The 23,051-nt window shown below is 24.8% G+C and overlaps 1 protein-coding gene across 2 annotated transcripts; it reads left to right on the forward strand.

Annotated features, from left to right (window-relative positions):
* Positions 1-1,619: 1,619 nt before the first annotated feature.
* LOC129976254 (hepatoma-derived growth factor-related protein 3-like) lies at positions 1,620-21,859 on the forward strand. Of its 2 annotated transcripts, none has more exons than XM_056089733.1 (7): positions 1,620-1,864; positions 8,660-8,736; positions 10,786-10,927; positions 14,350-14,436; positions 15,066-15,122; positions 15,688-15,765; positions 17,776-21,859. In XM_056089733.1, exons 1-7 carry the CDS (start codon positions 1,784-1,786, stop codon positions 18,004-18,006), a joined length of 753 nt encoding a protein of 250 aa, XP_055945708.1. In that variant the 5' UTR covers positions 1,620-1,783; the 3' UTR covers positions 18,007-21,859. The 2 variants fall into 2 exon arrangements, with proteins under 2 accessions (XP_055945708.1, XP_055945709.1); XM_056089734.1 differs by having other exon boundaries at positions 14,350-14,415.
* The last annotated feature ends 1,192 nt before the right edge of the window (positions 21,860-23,051 follow it).

Here is a 23,051-nt window from a genome sequence, read left to right on the forward strand (position 1 = left end):
AGAATTTAAAAACGGGTGAAAAAATATCGCCATTGCTTGATTTTGATGTTAAATCCTAATTCTAGGTACAGAAAAATTTCAAAAATTTTATTAAGTGCATAACTTATATCGGAATTTACACAACATAAAAAAATTAATTGAATCGTTATTTCTTGATTATCGACAGTAAAATATAAAAATAGGATTAAATATTGGTAGTAGCATGAAAACGATTTTAATTTTGCTTCATCAATTTGAAATATATTGAAAGAAAATAGGTTTAAAATGTTAAAAATGTTTCTAGATTTTAAAAATAGAAAGAAATTAAATGGCAAAAAATGGTATCATTGGAACGATGATTTTTAAAATTGTAAGATGATTTAAAGATTATTCTAATTTTGTGTTATTTTAAAAGTTTTCACAAAAAAAATGACAGAATTTTATTTCCTTTTTAATTAATTAAAATCTAAAAATAATCTAACTCAATATAACTTAAATCATTCTCTCTGCATTAATGATGGACCTAATACCACAGTCTAATTATAAGTCCTAAAAATATCTTTACCTTTAATTAAGTTATAATTAGTGTTTACGTACATATTTAAAATTATATTTAGAAGAATGTTTTGGCTCAAGATTTAAATAAAATCCGTACAGTATATTTTTAGAAAGAGTGCTGACTGGCTCTTAGACCGGAGGTGCTCTTTTCAGTGTTACAATAGGACCTACAATGTTGTTATGATACCTTTACGATATGGCATATGCTTTAGAATATCGAATAACATCCAGGAGACATCGCACCAAATATTTTTCGCTTATAGGATTGGGTTAACTGAAACCTTTTATAAATAAGAGGATCGGAATTCTATCTATCGGAGGTGATGGGTTATCGCTATGCAGCTCATTTGAAAAAGCGACCCTGAATTATTTGTATAATTGTATATAATGTATTTTTCCAGAGAAACTAACTTAAGAAAGTTGTTTCCTTTTATTAAAACGATGGGTAATTTTTACATTTCAGGTAAGAAAAGTGAAATCAAATTAGATCCTGCAGTTCAATGTGCCACAATATAATGTGTCTTGGATTCAAAACCATTTTTTGATTGATATGATTTTTGAACCTGTAATTCAGTCACATAGATGAAGTCCATCATTAATGTATAGTTGTCTTTCTGTTATATAATGAAATAACAGATTTCTGATATTGATTCAAATACAAAATAAATAAATAAAAATTCCGAAATGAAAGATCTAAGGACAAAGCTCATTGTATTCGTTGCAAGTTCCAAAAATTTGAAAATACAAAATAAGAAAAAATTACTGACTCGATCTTAAAAATTCAAACATAGCAAATTTTGAAAATGTGGAGGAATATTAAAGCTTTTGCGCAATTTATCAGATTCTGTTTCTGAGCACAATTCTGACTTTTCTAGAGTTTGACCTTTTATTTAGATAATAAATTGCATTTTTATGAAACAAATTAGTTAAAAGCCAATTCTTCGAGGCAAACTATTAACGGTTACACACCAGGTTCTTTGAAATTAATTTAACCTGAATTTAAATATGGCAAAAAGGGGGGGGGGAGAGGAAATAGTACCGAGTTTTTTTAAAAAATAGATCTGGCAATACTCTACTGAAGCGAAATTTGAACTGCGCCCTCTTTAGCGTCTGTGTTGTCGTTGGCGACAGATACGTAAATTTTTAACATTATATCCAAGTTGTTTTGATTTTCATTCTACAATTTTTGTGCGATTTAAAAAAAATTTCAAACTTTTATTGTTTTTAAATTATATTATTGTGGACGATGGGTAGTAAAAAGACGTCGTACAAGTCAGGAGATCTTGTATTTGCTAAAGTTAGGGGATATCCGCCTTGGCCAGCAAGGGTAAATATAGCTTAATTTTACCGGTTTTTTTCATTCCAAAAATTTTTGTGTATTTTATTTTATTAGTTACATGTTTTTTTTTAACTGCCGTTTTGTGGGTTTTATCTTTTAGATTGCATTTTTAACTTGTGTTTACATTGTTGTTTCTAAGTATCTCATAATTTTTTTTTTCTAATATGCAGCTGTTAAAAGGCGGTTACTATTAATTATAGAGGTTTTGTCTTTTTTTTTGGGTTTAAATTAATTTTAACTTTGTTTATAAATATGCAATTGACATCCATAATTACGTTTTTTTATGTAGTTTCATATATTTCAAATTGAAGACATATTTGTTAAACAATTATTTTAATGAAAAATCCATTTTTAACAAATTTCTTTAATCTTTCTTGAGCAAATAAACAACTGTATATTCAGTATGCAACTTTATATTCAGCTTGAGTCTGTTTGTCAAAAGTACATTTTAAAATGACAAAATATTTTATGATTGCTCCATCAGTCTTTATTAATGTTAAATATTTAATGTTAAATCAGCGATAGAAATTGTGAAGTATGGAATTGATATGAAAAGTATTTCATTGGCAGTTTTTTTAAATTATAATTTGATTTGAAACACCATTTATTTGATGTTATTTTATCTTACTGAGCTTTGATTTGTTTACTAATGGTCTAACATTCTTCCATCATCCAAAGGAATTGTTATCAAACATTACCAATTTAAATTTTATCATATATTTTTATTCATATGTTTTTTATCATCCCCCCGTCTTTAGTAAATATTTACATTTTCTCCCTTTTTTATTACATAAAAATAAAATAAAGCTTATATTTAATACAATTTATGTTTTAATTCAATTAATATTTGAGTTAAATTTTTTTATTTATTCATGCAGAATGCCTTCTGTTTAGGAAAAAAAAAAAAAAAAATCAAATTTGGAAATTTAGAAATTTATATGATTGCAAAATATGTCATTTTAAAGAAATTCTGAGAAAGTGAAAGAAATTTTTATTTTTCTGTATAAAATACACTAAAAATCTGACTACTTTTGGGAAAACACACACACACACACACAACTCAGATTTGCATGAGTGGTGTAGCAAATAATGTTGCTATCATAATATTAGTATTTAGAAGATATAAAAATATCATTTGCTATAGAATTCATTATTTATGAACAAGAGTTAATTTGCCATCCCATCTAAACATTTATTAATGTGAACCTAAAAAGCAATTCTAATAGGTTTTTTTTTTTTTTTTTTTTTTGCTTATATTATGCTTGTCAAGCTGATGATTTATGTATATTTATAATGTTATATTTTTGTTGAATAAAAATTATTTTTTAACTAGTTGATAAATTTGGTGTGTTCAAGATAAAAGAAAATCTTCCCTAAGCATAATTTTTGTGTATATATATTTTATTTATTATCTCAGTATTTTTTATGAAATTAAAGTAGCGGTAATGTAACAAATAATTGTTATATAAGGAAAGATATAATTTGCATGCATTTAGTCAGTTTTTGGTACTAAATGATGTGTTATATGCCAGAAAGTAAAAATATATTTAAAGTTAATTCGACAGAATTGTTGTGTACACATTAATAAATACATCTTTAAAAAGTATATAAGTATTATGTTTTTATTATAGAATTATTTTAATATAAAATATTTTAAAAAGTGAAATATTCTCAGCTGCTGTTGTATTTATAATTCCAATGAGAATACTATATAGAATTTTAAAACTGTCCGAAACTACTTTGTTCCATGTATTAATACTTTTTAAAGACTAATTCTAACTTTAATTAAACATTGTGAATAATGATTCCAAAGTAATAAAGTGATTTCAAGTAAGTAATAATTTTTTATTCAAAAGAAAAATATCAAAGATAAAATTATATTTTATGTACCTTTAAATATAGTTTTTGATCAATAAAAATTAGCTATTTAAGAGCCCTCCCAAACCTCTATTTAACTTTTTAGTGGGGGGGGGCATCTTAGAATTTAGGTGGTAGTGTGATGAAGTTTATTGGCATAAGAACCATTTATGATTAAACTGTGCTCAGCATATGGTGATAGTTAATCTTATTTAAAAAGTTCGTTTCTAAATTGCATCATTTTCCGGAACTTGTCAACCTGTAAAAGTAATTGCATGGCAAAACACAATCTTAAAGTTATTTAATAATCCTTTCAAAAAGTAATAGCCGATCGTTTTTAAAAAGATAGGGATGGGGAACTTTATGAAGAATGCCTTTTAATTTGGTGTGAAAGTAATTAAGTTTAATTTAAAGAATGAAAGCAGTAAATGTTTTGATTATTAAATTGTGGACATTCTGTTAAAATATGAAGAACCATCATAGGACACTGACATACATATACATCGGGGTGCAGGTTCCTCCATCAGCAGATGTTTAGGTGTGGGGCCAAATCTTAATCTGGTAAGAGTCATGACAAGTTTTCTACTAGGGCAAACACGGCCAACAGTCGATTAGGTGCTTAATTGTTTTAAATTTATTGCTTCTTGAAGATTTGACTGGCTTTGCCATTGTAAATGCAGACTGGATTTAACATGGTATTATATATCATTTAATAGAATAGGAAAATTTAATATACTGGTAGCAGATTTCGCTAGATTAACTACTAATTCATTTTCTGGTATACCAATATGTGAAGGAACCCAGCGGAGGAGAACTTTGAACCCTTGAAAGTGAGATTATCATGTAGTTCATGAATATTAAAAGTCAATGGATGAGAGAAACGGTAGAGTGATGTCAATGATTCCAAGACACTTTTTGAGTCTGAATAAATTATATAATTATCAGTAGGACTATTTGAAATGTAAGGATGGTAGTGATTTCTATTGTAAAAATAGAACATGAAAGGTGAAATAAGATGGTAGAATTGATAAAAATACAAGCAAATGAAGAAGGAAGAATCGCCTGTAAATATTGGAGTGAAATGTTTATATGCTTCATGTAGATGAACAAAAAGTGGGTGATAAATTGCAGGGGCTGTATTGGATTTATCAAAAATTTTAAATGGGTTTAAGTATTTTAATCCATGTGATCTCCATGGAGTGAAATAAATTACATTTGGTACAATAAGGATATTATCTATGTTTGAACTGTTTAGAATGTTTGTCTTTTAAAGAATGAAGGTATGTCAGATGGTCTGGCATTTTTTGAGTGGTGTGAATCGATTTTGCTTGTAATTAAAAAACGGATGTGACAGAAGAGATAAAATTTTAAAATAGTAATGGAGAGTTAGCATTTTGCTTCTATGATCAAGACAGGGCTCACAACTCCTATATATAGGCTTTTGACAGGAAATGTACGAAAGGCACCACTGCATAGCCTGAGAATCGAGTTATGAATTTTTTTATTATCATTAGAGTTTATAGAAAATTTGTTCCTTGAATTTAGGAACAAACTTCCAAGAAAATCTATGGAGTAGTTAGGATTTCTATAGTAGGAGCTCCAAATTTTTAAACATAAAATCCACTCATTACAAATTGAATATAAATTCAATTTTTTTAGTATATGAATTGTTAAAGATTTTAAGCTAAATTACATTTTAGCAAATTGTCAATATATATATATATATATATATATGAACCCATAAAAACATTGATTTTTTTGCACAGTGATAGGTTCTGACCATAGTTTGGGAACCCCAATACTGTAGTGGATAAGTAATTTTGAATTTGATTTTATCTCAGTAAATCATTTTAAATAACTTTAATTTATTATCTTTTTATGAAGGTTTTTCTTAGTTCTTTATTGCAAGAAATATTGAATTTAAATAATATATGAAAAAAAAAATAGTGTAGAAAACTAATGATGGCATAAATGTGTAGAAAGGATAAGTTTATAGCTGTGGATTCAATGATAAAAATACGATAGCTTCAAATTGTATTTTGAATAGGATTTGTACAACTTTCTTATCATAAATTCAAATTCCAAATATAGGCTGAATTTCTGAGGCAATGATTTTTTATTAGTTATATAGAATTCCAGACTGAAAATTAATTTTTATTGTAAAATTACATGCTTTTAAAATCATGAAACTGTGTGGAAAAATAAGTAATGATGGTCTCTTTCTTGAATAATGATGATTTCTTTCTGAGCCTGCAGTGACATTCGGCATCATTGAAACTAATTTACCTTAATATGCATTTTTGCTTTTCATTTGCATGGGATTTGTGAAACCCAGATAAAAATGTTCTGGATGCAAATGAGTAATTTTAATTAATTAATCTAGAAGCTATTATCAATTTCGAATAATTTTAAGCATAAAGTATTTTTAACATGTTTATTATTTTTTAGCAAAAATAATGACTTGGAATGTTAAAGGTTTTAACCATGTTTTATACTTAATAGAAAATGAATGCTTTATCTTCGCCAGAATTGTTCTATTGGGAGGGTGGGTGGGTGTATTTTAGTTATTGCCAACAGATTAAGGTTAGATCTTTTTTTCTTGTTTATTTTGTACAGAAAATTCTATGCCCTACTAAAAAAATACCATGAGACAAACATGTAATTAATGCGGCAACAACTCATAATTTGTTTTATTATTTTAAACTTGATAACATGCAAAAATTCATTGTTAGAAATTGCAATTTTCTAGCTTTTATTGATAAGTAGAACTAAAGATACAACCAAATCTTTTTAAGGGAAAGATAAAAGCCAAAACTCTTTAAGTAGAAGTTTCATATATAGCACAAATCTCAACTTTTAATTTAATATCTGAAAGAAAAATTGATTACTTTTGAATAAATTTTTATTTGACTATTTATTTCTTCCTTTAATTTGTTGATATTGTTTATTTTGATTATTATCAAAGCAATCTAATGAAATCTGTTCTTTCAAAAGAAATTTTTTTGAATACTTTTTATTATGTTTTTAGAATAACTCATACTAGTTAATCTAATAAAGTATTTGGTTAAGTTAGTTTTAGAAAGTGCATAAAAAATTAGAATGTATGCATTCCTCTCAGAATTCTTTTCACTCTGTCAATAAAGATGCACCTGAATTTCATTCGTTTCATTTTATAAAATATTGTATAGTTTGATGGAAGTATTAAGATAAATTTTTAAATTAACTACAATGAAAAACTCAAATTTAAAATTAATATTTTTTCCATACTTATTATATATTTTGTTTTGTTCAGGAATGGGGAGATACTGCTGGATTTCTTTAAAGTATTTTCTGATCTGTCCCTAATCTTATCAGATTTTGCACACAAATTGCTCATGTCTTAAGTATTTATTCTTTATAAACCTTGCATTATTAATATTCATTTTAGAATATTAAAATTAAAGAATTGAAAAGGGGATTTGGAAATATTTTAAACTTTTTCTAAACTTTATTTTTTAAAATTTTAATACATTTGAAATGTCAAACATTCTCATTTGTAATAGTAATTTTAAGCCTGTAGCTCAAGTTTTAGTATTTCTTTTAGAGAAAACAAACATTCACTATCTAGTTTTCAAACCTGGCAATTTTTGAACTAATTTATTTGCATGCATTGTAGCCTGTCCCCCAATAATTACATTATTTTCTAAACTAAAATAAATTAAAGTTAGAAAAATTTCTAAAATTTTTGCTTTTGACTGTCATTATATTAATGTTTTTATATCAAATTTCTATGTTCCCTTATTATTTGTTTTGATCATTTATATCACTATTCTGTTGATAAAAAGTTGTTAAACTTTTTCATTACCCATATTTTATATATGTAATGTTTTTAATTTTCTAAATGCTCAAATAAAAGAACCCTTATCAAATATTTTAAAATGGTTTGTAAGTTTTTCTTAATTATTAAGTGATATTAGAAAAATTTTATTGTATATTTAGAAATATTTTACTTATTTCTCATTGCTTCAGTTCTATACATTCTAGAATAAATTGCATATTAATGACTAACTGTGTAATTCATTATAATAATAGGCATTATTGTTGTAAATTATGTTTATGAACATTTAAAAAAATATTGTAAAAGAAATTGCCATATCAGTAATTTTTCTTTTAACAGAAGGATTTTAAGATATATAAGTATTTAAGGATAGGTATCTTAAAATCCTTCGAAGAATCTATCCTAAGAAGGTTTTAAAGATTTAGAGATAGTATAAAATTACTTGCTGGCTACATCTTCAGAAGTTATCACTCTCAACCCCAATTTTTCTTTTTGACTTATAATTAAAACCTAATTAATTATTTAAAAAGTACTTTTTGATATGTTATAAGCCATCAAAATATTGTTACTATGATTATGATAACTTAGTAATGTTTTACAATCTTAATACTAAAAAAAAAGCATTTTTAATTTTGAATGTTATTAAAATATTTATCCTGCTTTAATTTTTCAAATTAAATGTTTAATGAATTCTGTTATGCATAGAAATATTATATGATTTTGTTGAAATTTTCCTAGGAGAAAATTGCTTAAAAAAACTGAGTTTTGTGTAATATTTCTAATTTTTAAATATAATTATTGAATTATAAGTTAAATCCATTAGTTCATATATAATTTGTCAGTAATATTGTATCTTTTCTTTCTATCTTGAAATTAAGAATAACAACTTTAAAAATATTAAAATATAAAATAATTTGAAAAATATATATATTACTTCCTTTTATTAAAATTATTTAAGCTTTTATTAAAAAAACACTAAAATATTGAGATTTGATGCATAAAAGTGACAAAAAATGTCCATTATTTACAAAATAGTAAACTTTAACAGTGTATGCTTTTGTTAAATTATTCCATGAATTTATCATTTATGTCTTGTTTTTCTTTTACAGGTTGAACCTGAAGCTCCCCCGGGAAAAAAAGTCCCCAAAAATAAATATCCCATATTGTTTTTTGGAACCTATGAAACGTAAGTTTTTTCCTCCCTCATGCCTTTTTTTTTCGTGTGTTTATTTTTTAGGGTTAAAAATCTTTCCTATTAATTCTTAACTATTTAATTCTAAAAAAATTTTAATTCATTAAGAATAAAAAAAAAAGAATAATTTGTTTTAACCAAGTTTTAATTATTTTTTTTTTAAATATAAGAATTTCAATATAGTTTCTATTCCCCATTTCTCTTGAATAAATATTTACCTGAAAACCAAATATTTTTTATTTGCATGATTATTTTAACTTATAATGTTCATGATTAATTATTTTCAAGCTACACATAAGTCAACTTATTTCTGAATCATTTACATATAAATATTAATTTTTTCTATCTACGTTCATCTTATTGGAATTGAAGATATAAATGATCTATTCACATCTTGATAATATTTTCTCATAAATTTGCCACATTTTTATTAGTAATTAGCAATTGTGTTCTTTCTTGTGTCTCTTCTGCTGTTCATAAAATGAAGTCAGTAATTATTATGGTTCTCTAATAAAGTAATTTTTTTAAAATTTGTATGATGCAATTTATATATTTCTTTCTTATTTGTAATTAATTTTTAAATTAACTATTTCATTTCATCAAGTAAAAACATTTGTGATTGTCAACAGTTTTGAAATCATGTTTTATTGTTTTTAATCAAATCAAGAAGTAGTTAAAACATTTCCTGACATTTTAATTCTTTTAATCTTTTGATTGCTTTATTTATAAAAAAATACGAGGAATATTGTTATAGATAACAGTTTGTAGACCAATTGTTGAGTGCATATATAAAGTCACATTTAGTATATCAAATGCAAAAATGTTTTTAATTTCCCATAATTCCTAAAAGTTAATATATAAACAACTAATGAGTTTAAAAAAAAACCATATTTAAGCAACAGAGTTTTTATAGTGCAATATTAAGCAAAACATTGAGCTTTTGTTTTTTTAGAAAGAGCATCTGTATTTGTAATATCATCAGAAATTGATCTTCTATAATACTGAATTGCTACATTAATAAAATCAGGGGTTTTATATATATATACATAAATGAATGGAAAAAATAATGAAATTTAAATATAAGTACCACAAACCAAAAATATTTGTTTAGATATGCTTGAAATAATTAATGAGAGAAAATTGCTTATTTGAAAATAATTGTTGCTTAACTGCATTTCCTGATTGTACTTAAAGATTAAGGGCTAAAGAAAATCAATATATTTTAGAAAAGAATTTGACTTAATCCATATGTTTATAAGATTTATAATATTTATTTGCAAATTTTGTATTTTTCTTACCTATGTATTGCAAGCAAAAAAAAAAAAAAAATACCAGAATGAATAAATTTATAGGGTTGCTCTGCAGAATGTTGTTTTATTTGCCAGTTTACTAATGACATTGTGGGACATCATGATGATTGATGAAACAAACCAAAGTTTACAAATTGTAGTAATTTTATTGAGAATGTACATGACAGATTTATAATTTTCTAAAACATGCAAAGATATTATTTAAATTTGATTCTTAGAATGTTTGCTGGCAGAAAGGATCAAAGCACCAATTTATAACTAGAAAAAAAAAACACCTCTAAGAATGTATTATTTTATCACATTTATATTAAAAAATGTAATTTTAAAAAAAAAATTAGAATTTGATTAACTTTTTATTCATTTTAATTGATACAATTAAAACAATACTGTGCTTGAAATTATTATTCTTTAATCTGATATTAACTCTAAAATTTAAAAATATATATTATTTAGGGGATTGATTTTTAATTTTCATTAAAAATGAACTTAGAAAATTAGGAAATCTCACCAATTATCAAATAACTAATAAAAGTTTAATTCTATTTATGGGGGGGAAAACCCCCCGAAAAACCAAACTAATCTATGTTCTACATAGAAAAAGATAATAGCTAATAATCAAGTATTTTGTCCACCTATATTTTAGAATTTTTTTTTAACAGTAAGACTAGTGGCATTTATTTGGTATAATTTTCAAATTGCTGTTCTGTTATTTAAACAAAGATTATTTTTTCAGAGCTGTTTTAGCTGCTAAGGATCTATATCCATATGAGCAATATAAGGAAAAATATGGGAAACAACAAAAGCGAAAATTTTTTAATGAAGGCTTGTGGGAAATTGAAAATAACCCAACTGCTAAACCTGGAACAGGTCATGTGGTAAGTAGATTTTGAATTTGCTTTGTTATTTTTATTATAGGTAAATTATTAATTTTTAGTATCATTGAGTTTTTATGCAATTGTCAAACACCTATTAAAATTGTAATCCATAGCTATGCTAGAAATAACTGTTCTTTTTTAGCAAATAAAAAACATTTCAATATTTTTTTTTAAATGACTAATTTTATAACTGTAAACATACTTGAAAGCAGTTGTCTTTATAATATATAAATTGATTTTCATAAAAGAATTTGCCTTTTTTGGAATCGAAGATCTGTCATGAAAACTTTTATTGTTGCTTTAAAAACAAGCAGGGTGCATAGCACCATGAAAATACTTGAATTTGAAAGCCGTTTTTAAAGGCCTTACAATTTCTTAATTTTGGAAAAAGGACTTTAAAAAGTGCTTACTTTTCTCAAGAAATGTGAAGATAGCTTTTTGTTTTGTTTCTCCACACATTGAATAATTTGAAAACATAGCTAATAAACAAATCAACAAAACAGAAGAATAAGGAGAAGTTTTGACAAAAGAACACTTAATGAGGAGATCCAGAGGTTTCAACACACATTAAACACTTAAAGAGTCTTTTTTTTCTGCTCCCTTTTTCTTCAACATTATATATTGCTGTTTATTGAAATACTGATATAGTTTCCAAAAGGATAAGTACAATATATGTATTATGCCATACTTGTAACTCAAAAAAAAATTTGAACTATTTTAGTGTGTTAGATATTATAGAATTTATCTAAGTTATATCTAGTAATCTTTTATGTGTTATTAAAGAATACACAGATTGGTCTGATCAATGGAAAAAAAGATTGTTGCAAATGTACTTGATTCACAAAAGAGATCTATTAAACATGGAAGAAGCTGCTCTAAAAACACTTTTAGTGAAGTGTCTTTATAATATGTTACAGTTTCGATCATCCTTCTCATTAATATATCATTTTGAAACAATCCCTTGAACTACTTATTTAAGGGATATTACTATATTGAATTCTGGTATGTGATTATTGTAATTGATTGCATAATATCTAATATGATGAGATTTTAACTTGAATCCACAAATTTTCAATTATTGTGATTTCTTTTGCAGAAGCTTTTGTTTATTTGTTTTGAATGTCTTTATTCATTTGAAAATTGCTATTTATTGGACCGATGTCACCAAATTTTAGCTGAAAATGGAAAGGAAAAGGAAAAGAGGGGGGGGGGGGAGAGCTATAACTGGTTCTCAAAATCTTTTTAAAAATGATGAAAAAAAGTTTTTCAAAACTTTGATTCTTTTAGATTCAAATTTATAGCAATTTCTGCTTTTTAAAAATTTTTTTATTAAAATTTGCATTTTTAATGAAATTTCTTTTTACATATAAAGCTTTTCTGATTGACAGAGAAATACACAGTATAAACCATTGACATAGGAGCATGAAATTTAGAGTTATGTTTTTGGGTATTGGAGATCCAATAAGAATGAATTTTTCAAAATTTTAATTAGAAGTTTAATTAAAAAATAAAAACAGAATAACAGAATATTAAATTTTTTTTGCCATAATCTCAAAGCATATTACCACACAAAAATTATTTTTGCACCATTTTAAGGTTAAAAAAAAAATATGAAACAATATCATTGCTTTTTTAAGTCGTAGAGTCATGTTATTTTCATTGTTAACCATGTTTGTTATTGCTGTTAAGATGTGTTTTACCATGATAAAAGAAAATGCTTTCTTTGCTCTAATATTAAATGTAACAAATTTGAAAGCCGTTCATTTAATAAGATTCTTTGTTTGATAAGTTTTATTAACTTTTGTAGGAATGCAATATATTCTCTCACTGGTTAAAAAAATGCTTTAATTGGCATTCTTGCTTCTAATTACAGAGCTGGCTTTCTTTAACTTGATGAATTTGTTTCTCTTATTTCTGAAAACTTGGAATTGTTAAAGCATTTTCATTTCCTCATAAAGTATATAATCACATTTTTCTGCGATTTTTAAAAAAAATATTGTACAATTTTTCTTTTTGTTTTTTTTTCATAGTCTGATCATTTCTGAATGTTTCTATTAGTTTTATGATGTTGTCTATTCCAGAATACTTTAGTTCTTAGTGTTATAAGATTACAAATAAAATTATTAAATATAGTTAGTGCGGGTGGAAATTTAGACTTTCCATTCCTTGTCAAATCTTATTTGTTGTTGTATATATAAAATCAGTTACAAAATTTTTGGTTGTGCTGTGCTTTTACATCAATATTGACATTTTCAGAAATGATACATCTATCTAAATAAACTGTTAATTTAAAAAAAAAATGTTTGAAAAGATCGCAGATCATTTTTATGTTTTTGTCAAAACCAAGACATTTGTTTTACAATTGAAGTTATTGTTCAGATACAGAAATATTAAAATTTAAGGCAAAAAGAAATATTAGAATTTAATTTATAAATTTTAAAAATATTATTAATTTAATATTAAAATTATACACATTTAAAATTAATTTTAAAAAGTCAATAAAAACACCCAAAGATGCACAAAGAAAATGGGAAATTAAAGAAAAAAGAAAGAAAGAAAATTCTGGCCTCAAGAAGTCATATGAAAATAATATTCGTGATAGCAATTTCAGTTTTTCTTTAAAATAAAATTATTATTATTGTAAAAAAAGTCATAGATCCTTTTATGCAAATTCAGCAGTGTATGTGAATATTTAATATTCAGTCTTTGAGCTTATTTAACTTTAGACGAAACTTTGTGCTGGTATCACCTATCTTATGTTATATAATTTAGTTTGCAATATAGTTCAAAGATTTTGTATAATGAAAAATATTGCACTGAAAGATAATTTAATCTTGGACAAGCACTTCAAAAGAGTACTAAAAGAAAGAAATTTTCATTTCTTTTTTATTGCATGTTGCTGTATATGACTACATTTTAAAACAGAAGTATAACCATCCAATACAACAGGATGCAAGGCTGGAAAAAAAAGGCAGAATAAGTTTAACAATTTCATATGGGAATATATATTTTTATATTGCAATTTAATGTTATCCTTGGCATCATATTTTTATTTAAAAATTTTAAGCATTTTGAGAATTCTTTCCATGGTAAGTATAAGGTATTTTTTAAGAAACATTTGTAACTAGCTACTAAAGAGGCATATTATAATTAGTATATGAAATGGCCATATTAATGTTATAACAGACTAAATACTTTGTGATGAAGTTAATAAAACAGAACTGAGGATTTGTGAAAGTTGACTCTTTTAATAGTAGTTAATTATTAAAGAATTACATTTAATCCATTATATTTTGAACATTGAATAATATTTGTAATGAATAATTATTTATTTGAACTAAATTTTGATTATGGTGACTTTTTAAAATTCTTATATTTTATGTCTTTAGATGTTATTAATTTTGCCATTTCTTTATTGGTAGACCATTAAGACTGTAGAAAAACCTGATTCGCAAGAAGATGCTGTTAGTGATGAAGATGAAAAGCTGGTAATTGATGAAAAACCCAACGTATGTTTTTTTATGAAAATATAAATAGATATCTATCAAATATGTTTAATTTTAAGAGTCACTTTCAATGAATTCCAATATTATTGGTGAAATATTTAATTTAATTTAACTGGAGTAGACATTTCTTAAGAATGTTGTATAATTTTCATAGAATTTAAATTGATAGGACAATTTGTGAAAGGGTAATTATTAGTTAATTGATTGAAATCTGCAAAATTAAATGATATTTTCTGTTATAAACATGTATATAAGCTAATAGATATTGATATATGTTTAACGATACATTTAGCAACTTGTATTTACTTTAAGAGTTTATTGATAATGCTGCAAATTATTCCAGTTTTTTTAAATCTTGGAAAATGATATAAATAAATGATTTCTATTTTTTCCCCTTATTCCAAGTGAAGTTTTTGCTAAGAATCTAATTGTTTAAATTGAATAATATTTATCTGCCTTGGGAATGATGCAAAATAAATGCGGATTTTAATTAATCAAAAAGTAAGATTTTATTGAAACTATGATTACTGTTACATTTTGTTGGGTAGGAAATATTTGAATTGTGTCAATTTATAATTGGTTACTACTAATTTGAATGTAGTGTCTAATATAAGAAATTCTTTTGTCAACAGAAAGAAGAGAAAGATTCAAGTTCTCATAAAAGGAAGAGTGAGCATAAAGAATCCAAGGTAAATTTTTAATAAATCTGATGATAAAATAATCTTTTAATTTATATCTGAAATATTTTTATTGGCTATGAATTGGTCACTTTCTTCTAAAATCTGTACAGTGTTTTTTGCTCATTATAAATAAACATCTACAGTTAAATGGCATTATTATTTGCTTCTTTCAATAAAAAACTCATTTTGACTGGCAATAGTTACATTTGATGTTGGGTTTTATATCTTTTTGTATAAATATTGACAGATGATTCAGTTTTGTAAATTACCCTCCCCCCCCTTGAAAATTTTAGTAACTTGCTATTTTGTGGTTAACTATAAAAACATTCATTTATGTAAAATATCTGGCAATGTTGGAATATTTATTTAAATGGGTTCAACTCTTTTGTTAAAATATTATTATGCAACATATATTTTTCAATAACTATAATATGAAGAAGGATTCTTGTGAATATAATTTTAACTTGTGAAGCTTTAATTTTCAGTGCTAATTATAGTAAGTTATTAATAACTATAAGTACATTTATGATTTTATTTTTTTAAAGTATAATTAGTATAATTACTATATTTACAGAAAAGTAAGAAAGCCAAAATTGAAAAAGAGGCTTCAGCTGATGAAGATGAAAATGATCAGTCCAGTGATGAAAATTCAGTAAGTATCTGAGATTGTTCTTACTAATTATTATAGCTTTGTAAATACTTATTGCAATTCACTAAAATCTATTTCCTTTAGCGTTATATATACCTTAATTTCTCTATAGTAATAATAGAACTTAAGGATTCTGTATTCAAATATTTCTAATTTTGGTTGTATGAAAATTTTCTTGCTTATTACAAGCTTTTTTTTTTTTTTTTTTTTTTTTTTTAAATCTTGTCTTTCACCCAATGATTATCTGAAATCATAAATATTTCAAAGTGCCTATATATTCCTCCCCTCACAAAATCAAATTTTAAAAATATTAAGGAAATTTTCAATTTTTAAAATTTTTATTCTTTAATTAAATATTTCATATGTTTTTTGCAAAAATTGCTGCTATTATTTCGTTTGATGATCCACAGCTGCAAATATTCCAGCTCATTGTTATTTAATAAATTTTATATGGACTCTAATTTTTTTCCATATTGGTGAATTGCGTTTTTTTTTTTTTTTTTTTTTTTGTTTGTTTAATCCATGCTTGAAGAATGCCTGGCTTAAATCTCAATTTAGGAAAAATAATTTTACTTTAGGGTTGATTTAAATATATTTGTGTTAAAATCTTATTTAGAAAGATTCATAAATATTCTAATTAAAAGTGTTGACCAAGACTATAATGGGAAATGTCAGTAATTAATATGGAATAAATGGATAATCATATTAGTTTGTTGGTCTCAATATTGATTGAATTGTGTTAAAGTACCTGTGCTTTTTCTTTCATGTTTTTATCTTTAAACAATGGGAGATTTCTGAGGAGGTGTTTGTGTTTAGGGTTCAACTTCCCTTTTTATTCTGAATGTTTAACGTTATTTACTGTAGCAAAACTGAATATTGCTATGCATATTATTCTAATGTGTGGAATTGCATTTTCTAATACAACTAAATAAATAAAAATTTATATTTTTAGAACAATTTTTATGAACTATTAATAATAAGCTGTAGAAAATGTTTTTACAGCCATTTGAAGATTATTACTTTTTAAAATTTTTAATGTTAGTTTTACATCATTTTGACATTTGCAATTTTAAGTATGACTTAGTAAAGTATGTACAGAGTTACATCAGCTAGCTATGAAGTTAAAAAAAATTAATAATTTATAATTTTAAACCTGAAGATTTTATTGGCATAGCTAATTAAATTACCTCCCCACATTGAAATTTCATGTTTTTTTTTTTTATAAAATATGCTTGTAACTGTATGGAAAGAAATTTTTCATTGAATTATTGTCTTTTTAGTAATTTTTTATGCTTTTATTTGAAACAAAAACTTTCCCCTTTTGAGTTTAGATTGAACATTGCATTGTTAAATTAACTAATTAAAATTTTTAAAAAAATTCTTATGTTTATGTAATTTGGTGAATTTAAGTTTATTATTTGAAGATTCCCTTTTCCTGTTGCTTATAAAATTGTAATCAAAAGAAGGTATTTTATATTAATTATGAATATAAATGACACCAATAACAAAAGTATTTTAGCTACCCAAAATTCTTTTGTATTTAAAAATAAGCTGTTTTGATAACTGATGCTAGTTTACTTAATTTTGGGCACATGTGAAGGACTTTTGTGTAGAGATTCTGCAAAAATCCACATACCAATAAGGAGATTCCATTGATCATAAATATATTAGATTTGATTCAAGATATATCACTTGTTTACATAAGCTTACAAAAAATATTTTTATATAGTTTTATTTATTTTTATATATTTTTATAATTGAAATCTAAATAAAAAGTTTTAATATTTCTTCTTTTTCAGTCACATTTTTATTAATGTCAATTTAATGTATAAAAGTATTTATAGTATATGTTAAAAATGTCATAAATTAAAAATATTTGTTTTTTAAATAATTTAATAATAGGCAAGATTTATCTTTAATCCCCCCCCCCCTTTTTTTTGTAACTGAGGTGATAACTTCATCTTTAATTAGAAAATTTTCGATAGTTACATAAAATTCAATGTTTTATCCCAGAAGATCGAGAAGAGCAAGAAAGACAAAGCTGATGGTGACAAAAAAGGTGCTCGTTCAGTTAAGCGCAAGAAATATGATGCTGATGATGAATTGGAGAAAGAGGATGAAGATGAAGAGAAAAATGGAGATTCTGATGCCAAGACTGAGAAAAAGGAAGAGAAAAAGTCCAAGTCGAAGAAAGATAAAGAAAGTAAAAAGCATAAAGAAAAGCATGGAAAGAGCAAATCATGAGCAACCGTCTTTTATGTTTTGCATGCAATTCAAAATTTCAGAGTTCTCCATGCCTTTTTGAACAATTTTATTTCAGTACAAAATGGATAATATTTTGAAACTGTTATATTAGTTATTTATCATATATCATATCCAGTTGTTTTCATTTTTAATGTTTTTAGTATTGTATTCATGAAATAAAAGTTTTATTTTAGTAGATCCATTGTCTGTTTTAGTTGTTGTAGAATTTATTTTAATAATTTTTATTACTAAATATTTTAAATTAAGAGTTTTCATATATTTATTGAATCTAATTCCAATACTAATATTGTTTGTTGATTATCATTCTGTAGTGAAGTATTCATTATTAGCTAACATTCATCTATTATTTAAATCATTAGTGCATCATATTGTTTTTATTTTTTGTTGAAAATGATGACTATTATAACTATGATTTAAATTTTTTTTTTATTTTTATCTTTAAATTTCTGTAAAAATACAAACTTGTAACAATCTTATATTTAATAAAAATAAAAAAAAATATCAAAGTATTCTTTTTTTGTTCAAGTATAATTGAACATTTATTCAAAATTGCATTTCTTTTGAAGGTTTCCTCAGCATTGATAAGGTACATGTAAAATTGCCCTTATTTTCATTTTAGTATTCATTTATGCTATGAAATAAATGCAATATATACATTGCCAATAATAATATTTCTCTCATGCTGATTTGTTATTATGACAGGTTTCCCAGAATCAATTATCATTATGACCCTTCAAGCACTTTCTCATTAGTATTACAATAGTATCATTGAAAATGCTTCTCTTGGAATTTGTCATATCAGCTTTCCATGTTTGATTATGCATTTCTCTCATCTTAAGCTGAAATGTGCTTTCTAAAAGTTGAAATCATTTGTAATACTTCTTAAAAGGTTAATTAAAACCAAGCAGTTTGAAACTACTTTGGAATACATGTCATTTGATCATCATATTATTATTATTATTAATTTTTTGTCATTTTTTTTGTAATATGGTAAATAGTACAAAAGATTTAATCAAACTTTGGAGCCTAAAATAATAATTAAGGTTATTTTAATAATAATTAAGGTTCTTTTCCCTTTTGATTAAAGAAATAGTTAATATTTTGGATTCAGTTGTAGTATCTAAAAGTGGCTTAGAACTCTGGAAATTTGCTTTGCATGCTCTTTATAATTTTAAAAGTAAGATTCAGTTAAAGAATGGATTTTAGAGTAATTAGCATGAGCTAACAATGTTTGCTTCAATGGTTTAATTGTCTTTAATCATATATTAAATGAATGTTTCATACTCATTTTTTTACTGTATATGAGCATCATTGGATGCAGGTTTTTATATGTCTTTGAGTCATGTTATCATTATATGAATGAGGCTACAATTTGAAATTGTTGCATTATATATATACTGTCACCGGTGTTTTCCTCTTGAAAATCAGTACTGAAAAGAATGAAAATTGAATTGGTTTTTTGAGGATTGAAATGTTGAAATTTGTTTTTGTTGTTATAATCGTAAATGTAATGTGTACATTTTTTTTTCCGTTGATATCTCTTGATTGGAAAAACTTGTGATCACTTAATTGCACTTTTCTGAATTTAATTGTTAAAAATCAATGTAATAAATTGATAGATAATGTGATAGATATTACTGTGGTTTGTTAAGCTGCTGTTGGAAAATTTTAATTCATACAATTTTAAGTTTTTATTTATATTTAAAGATGTCATGCTTTAGGTCTATTTTTCATTAAATTTGTACCTAGTGTGATCCCAAACTCAGTAGCTGATATTATAAATTGCTGTTTTAATTATATCCCATTCTTAATTATTTTTAATAGGATGGATTTTTTTTTTTTTTCCATTTTTCATTTACTTGTCTTGCATTAGTGATAGTTTTATTGATACACCAGTTCTATTTAGGCTTCCTTATATAGCATTTATTGTTAGATTTGTATTTTGCACGATAAACTAACTGAATAAGATTCCACATTCTATAATGGCTATTTATTTTGCTTTGTTATTGATTCTTTAATTCTTTTCATTATAAAAGATACTTCAAGAGATATAATTGATTATATCTCTTGATGTATTAATACGTTAGCTTGGCAATTTAAGTAACTATTTATAGCCATACTTGGTTCCCTCATTTAATATAAAGATAGTAAAAAAGTTCTTAAAAAATTTATTTTTCGTTATTTTCACATAAATATAGTGTTACTCATATGTGCACAATCAGCAAATTGTCCTAAAATTTTTTAGGATGTTAAATTTTCTTTGTCTGCTTTTAAATTTTTTGCTTTATGCTTTTGTTTGAAGATTAAAATTTGTGTCAAAGCAGCTTTTATTTATACTGTGGTCTCTTCAAAATATATCATTTATATAACATCAATATAAAGTCATCTATTATATGTATATCCATAATATATATTTATCTGGATATACTTGTACAAAAATGCTTGGTTTTAAGGTGTGATCCTGATTTTGAGAAGAAGAAAAATGTTTGGAGTAAAATTTTCTTATGATTGAAATCTCACAGGCAACTGAAGAGCATTATTGGGATTGTAACTTTGAATTTTAGTCCAACTGTAAAGTTATTGATTATATTGGACTAAATGTTTCATAAAATTTGATTTTAAATTAGTGTGAGAATTATCATGTTTAAAATATAGCTCAAATGAAAGTGATTATTAAAAAAAAATATTTTTGTCTGTTGTCAATTGAGACATGTTACAATTTCAAAAATGAGCATTGAAGCCATTTATATGGACTTGGATAACTAATCGTATGCCATTGTGATGCATTATGGAATTAAAAAGAGAATATATTCTTAGGATTACCAAATTGTTTATTGCTAAAATGCATGAAATACAACTAATAATCAGAAATGAGTTTTATCCTATCCTTCTTAGGCACCCTGATTGTTATCTTGATAGCCGCATAGAAATAAAGGTTTAAATCGTAAGAGTCATCAGCAACCATTGCATACACTCTCCCACTCCTCCTTCTGCAATAAGTTTGTCCTATCATCAGAGTGGAGATAATTCAACCCCATATCATTACTGTATCCACCAGGGAAGCGAGAATCTGCTAATTTATCCAGCAAATTCATACTGGATACTCATTGTGCCCGTCTTTCCATATTGAGAAAATAAAGCTGATGACTTTGAACTTCAATTATAATTTAAAATGCTTTAAAAAAGCTATTTTGACTGGAATCCTGTTTCTTCTGCTTTTATATATTGCAATATTAAAAAAATAATTGATGCATTTAATAAAATTATTTTTTATATTTTACTTTTAAAATTATTTAGTGTTATTTTTTAAATGTATTCTACTTAATGGTAAAATATTTATTTTAGTAGTAATTCTATATTATATATTAGTTGCATTTATTTATGGATTTATATCCTTTGAATGTAGTTTAGTAGAAAGGTTCCTTTGAAGGTTCTTGTACAAATTATGGGATGTTTTCAATGTTATTTACTGTCTTCCCAATATGAGAATTACTCGTCCCTTATATTTTACTGATGGCAATTTTGATTTTGTAAAGTGAAATTGTATGCACAGTAAAGTAATTTTATTAATGAATTTATAAAATTATTATTTACTTTGTATTTGTAGTTATGAAAGATTGTGCAGAAGAGGAAAGCTATTGTAATGAACTTTCATCTTTAAATTTTACATACTTCTTGTATTGAATGAATTTGTTTGTAGTATAAATTAAATGCTGAAATGTACTTTTATACATGAATGCAAAGGTAATAATTGTCTGGGTGAATGGGCTTTTATTTGGAGCAATGTAACTTATATATTAAATGAAACACCAATGAAAAATTTTGTTAGTCATTTGATGTTCTTAGTGTCTTTTTTTTATGTGTATATTCATTACATTAAAAATTGCTTTTGAAAAAATATAAAATTTATTTTACAAACATAAAACAATCTTTAATAATTTATAAATTAAAATTATTATTTAATTTAAAGAGATAATGAATTCTATTATATATTAATCAGCATTAATTATCTAGGTAAAAATTGTAAAATTACTATCCATCACTTTGTGATCTCTATATTTCCTGTCTTATTATTTTTTTTAAAATCAATTTTGGTTTATGGTCTCTAGAAGTATTATTTTTCTTATTCAATTATAATGACTAATTTAAGAATCACAAAAAAATTACATATAAAAAAAGAAACTATTTAACTTGTTTAAACATATTAATTCTAAAACAGGGTTTTTAGTATCATTAAAAGTACTTAATAACTGCTTATATTTAATGGTCCTTATATAAGGGGCCTGAAAATGAATTTATTTATTATTTTTTTTATTCAGGTACTTATATTTTCCTTCTGGTGGAGAAAAAAAATTCCCATTTTATCACCTTAGATAAGTTTGATTATAGATTGCATTTCCTTTGCCATGTCAGATCTTTAAATGTGTAACCAAAGATCAGCAGAAAAGGTGTTATTTCAATTTAGAATGGAGAAAATATATCTTTTTCATTTATTTGATTTTTTTCACCTAATTTGGTTGTTTAGACTTGGGGAAAAATGCTTTTTTTACAGATAAATTTATGTATTGAAATAAAATCTCTATTGTTGGTTTTTAACAGTTAATCAGTGTTTTACTGCATGTGATTATTTGTTTGTAGAGTGTAGAGTCAATTAAGTATTTCAGCATGATTTAGTGACTCGTCATTAGTGGATTTAAATATTTTTACTTCAATTAATTTTTTTGTAGAAGTTTAAAATTTTTTCAACTATATGCCGGAAATTGTGCATTTCGTTCATAGTGGACTTCCAAAATTGAATACATTGAATGATTGAAGGCTTCTAAAAATGGAAGCAAAATTTGTATTATGTTCCATAGTTACTTTTAGATCATTCGCCATTCTTTTTAAAAGATACCAAAAATAAATTAATGCCAATAAAATTCCTTTTTTACTTTTTTGTGTACATACTATTCAAAGAGAAATAAATGAAATCATCTAAAAATACGAACTCGAAATTTTGACCAATTTTTTCCAAATGAAACGTG

The sequence above is a fragment of the Argiope bruennichi genome, chromosome 7 (assembly GCF_947563725.1).
Source record: "Argiope bruennichi chromosome 7, qqArgBrue1.1, whole genome shotgun sequence".
In the NCBI taxonomy this organism is placed as follows: domain Eukaryota; kingdom Metazoa; phylum Arthropoda; class Arachnida; order Araneae; family Araneidae; genus Argiope; species Argiope bruennichi.

Excerpts from the sequence above, each read along its gene's own strand:
- LOC129976254 (XM_056089733.1), top strand. The coding sequence starts at position 1,784 with ATGGGTAGTAAAAAGACGTCGTACAAGTCAGGAGATCTTGTATTTGCT. Across the intron at positions 10,928-14,349 it reads AACCTGGAACAGGTCATGTG|ACCATTAAGACTGTAGAAAA; the intron begins GTAAGTAGATTT and ends CTTTATTGGTAG. Across the intron at positions 14,437-15,065 it reads TAATTGATGAAAAACCCAAC|AAAGAAGAGAAAGATTCAAG; the intron begins GTATGTTTTTTT and ends TTTTGTCAACAG.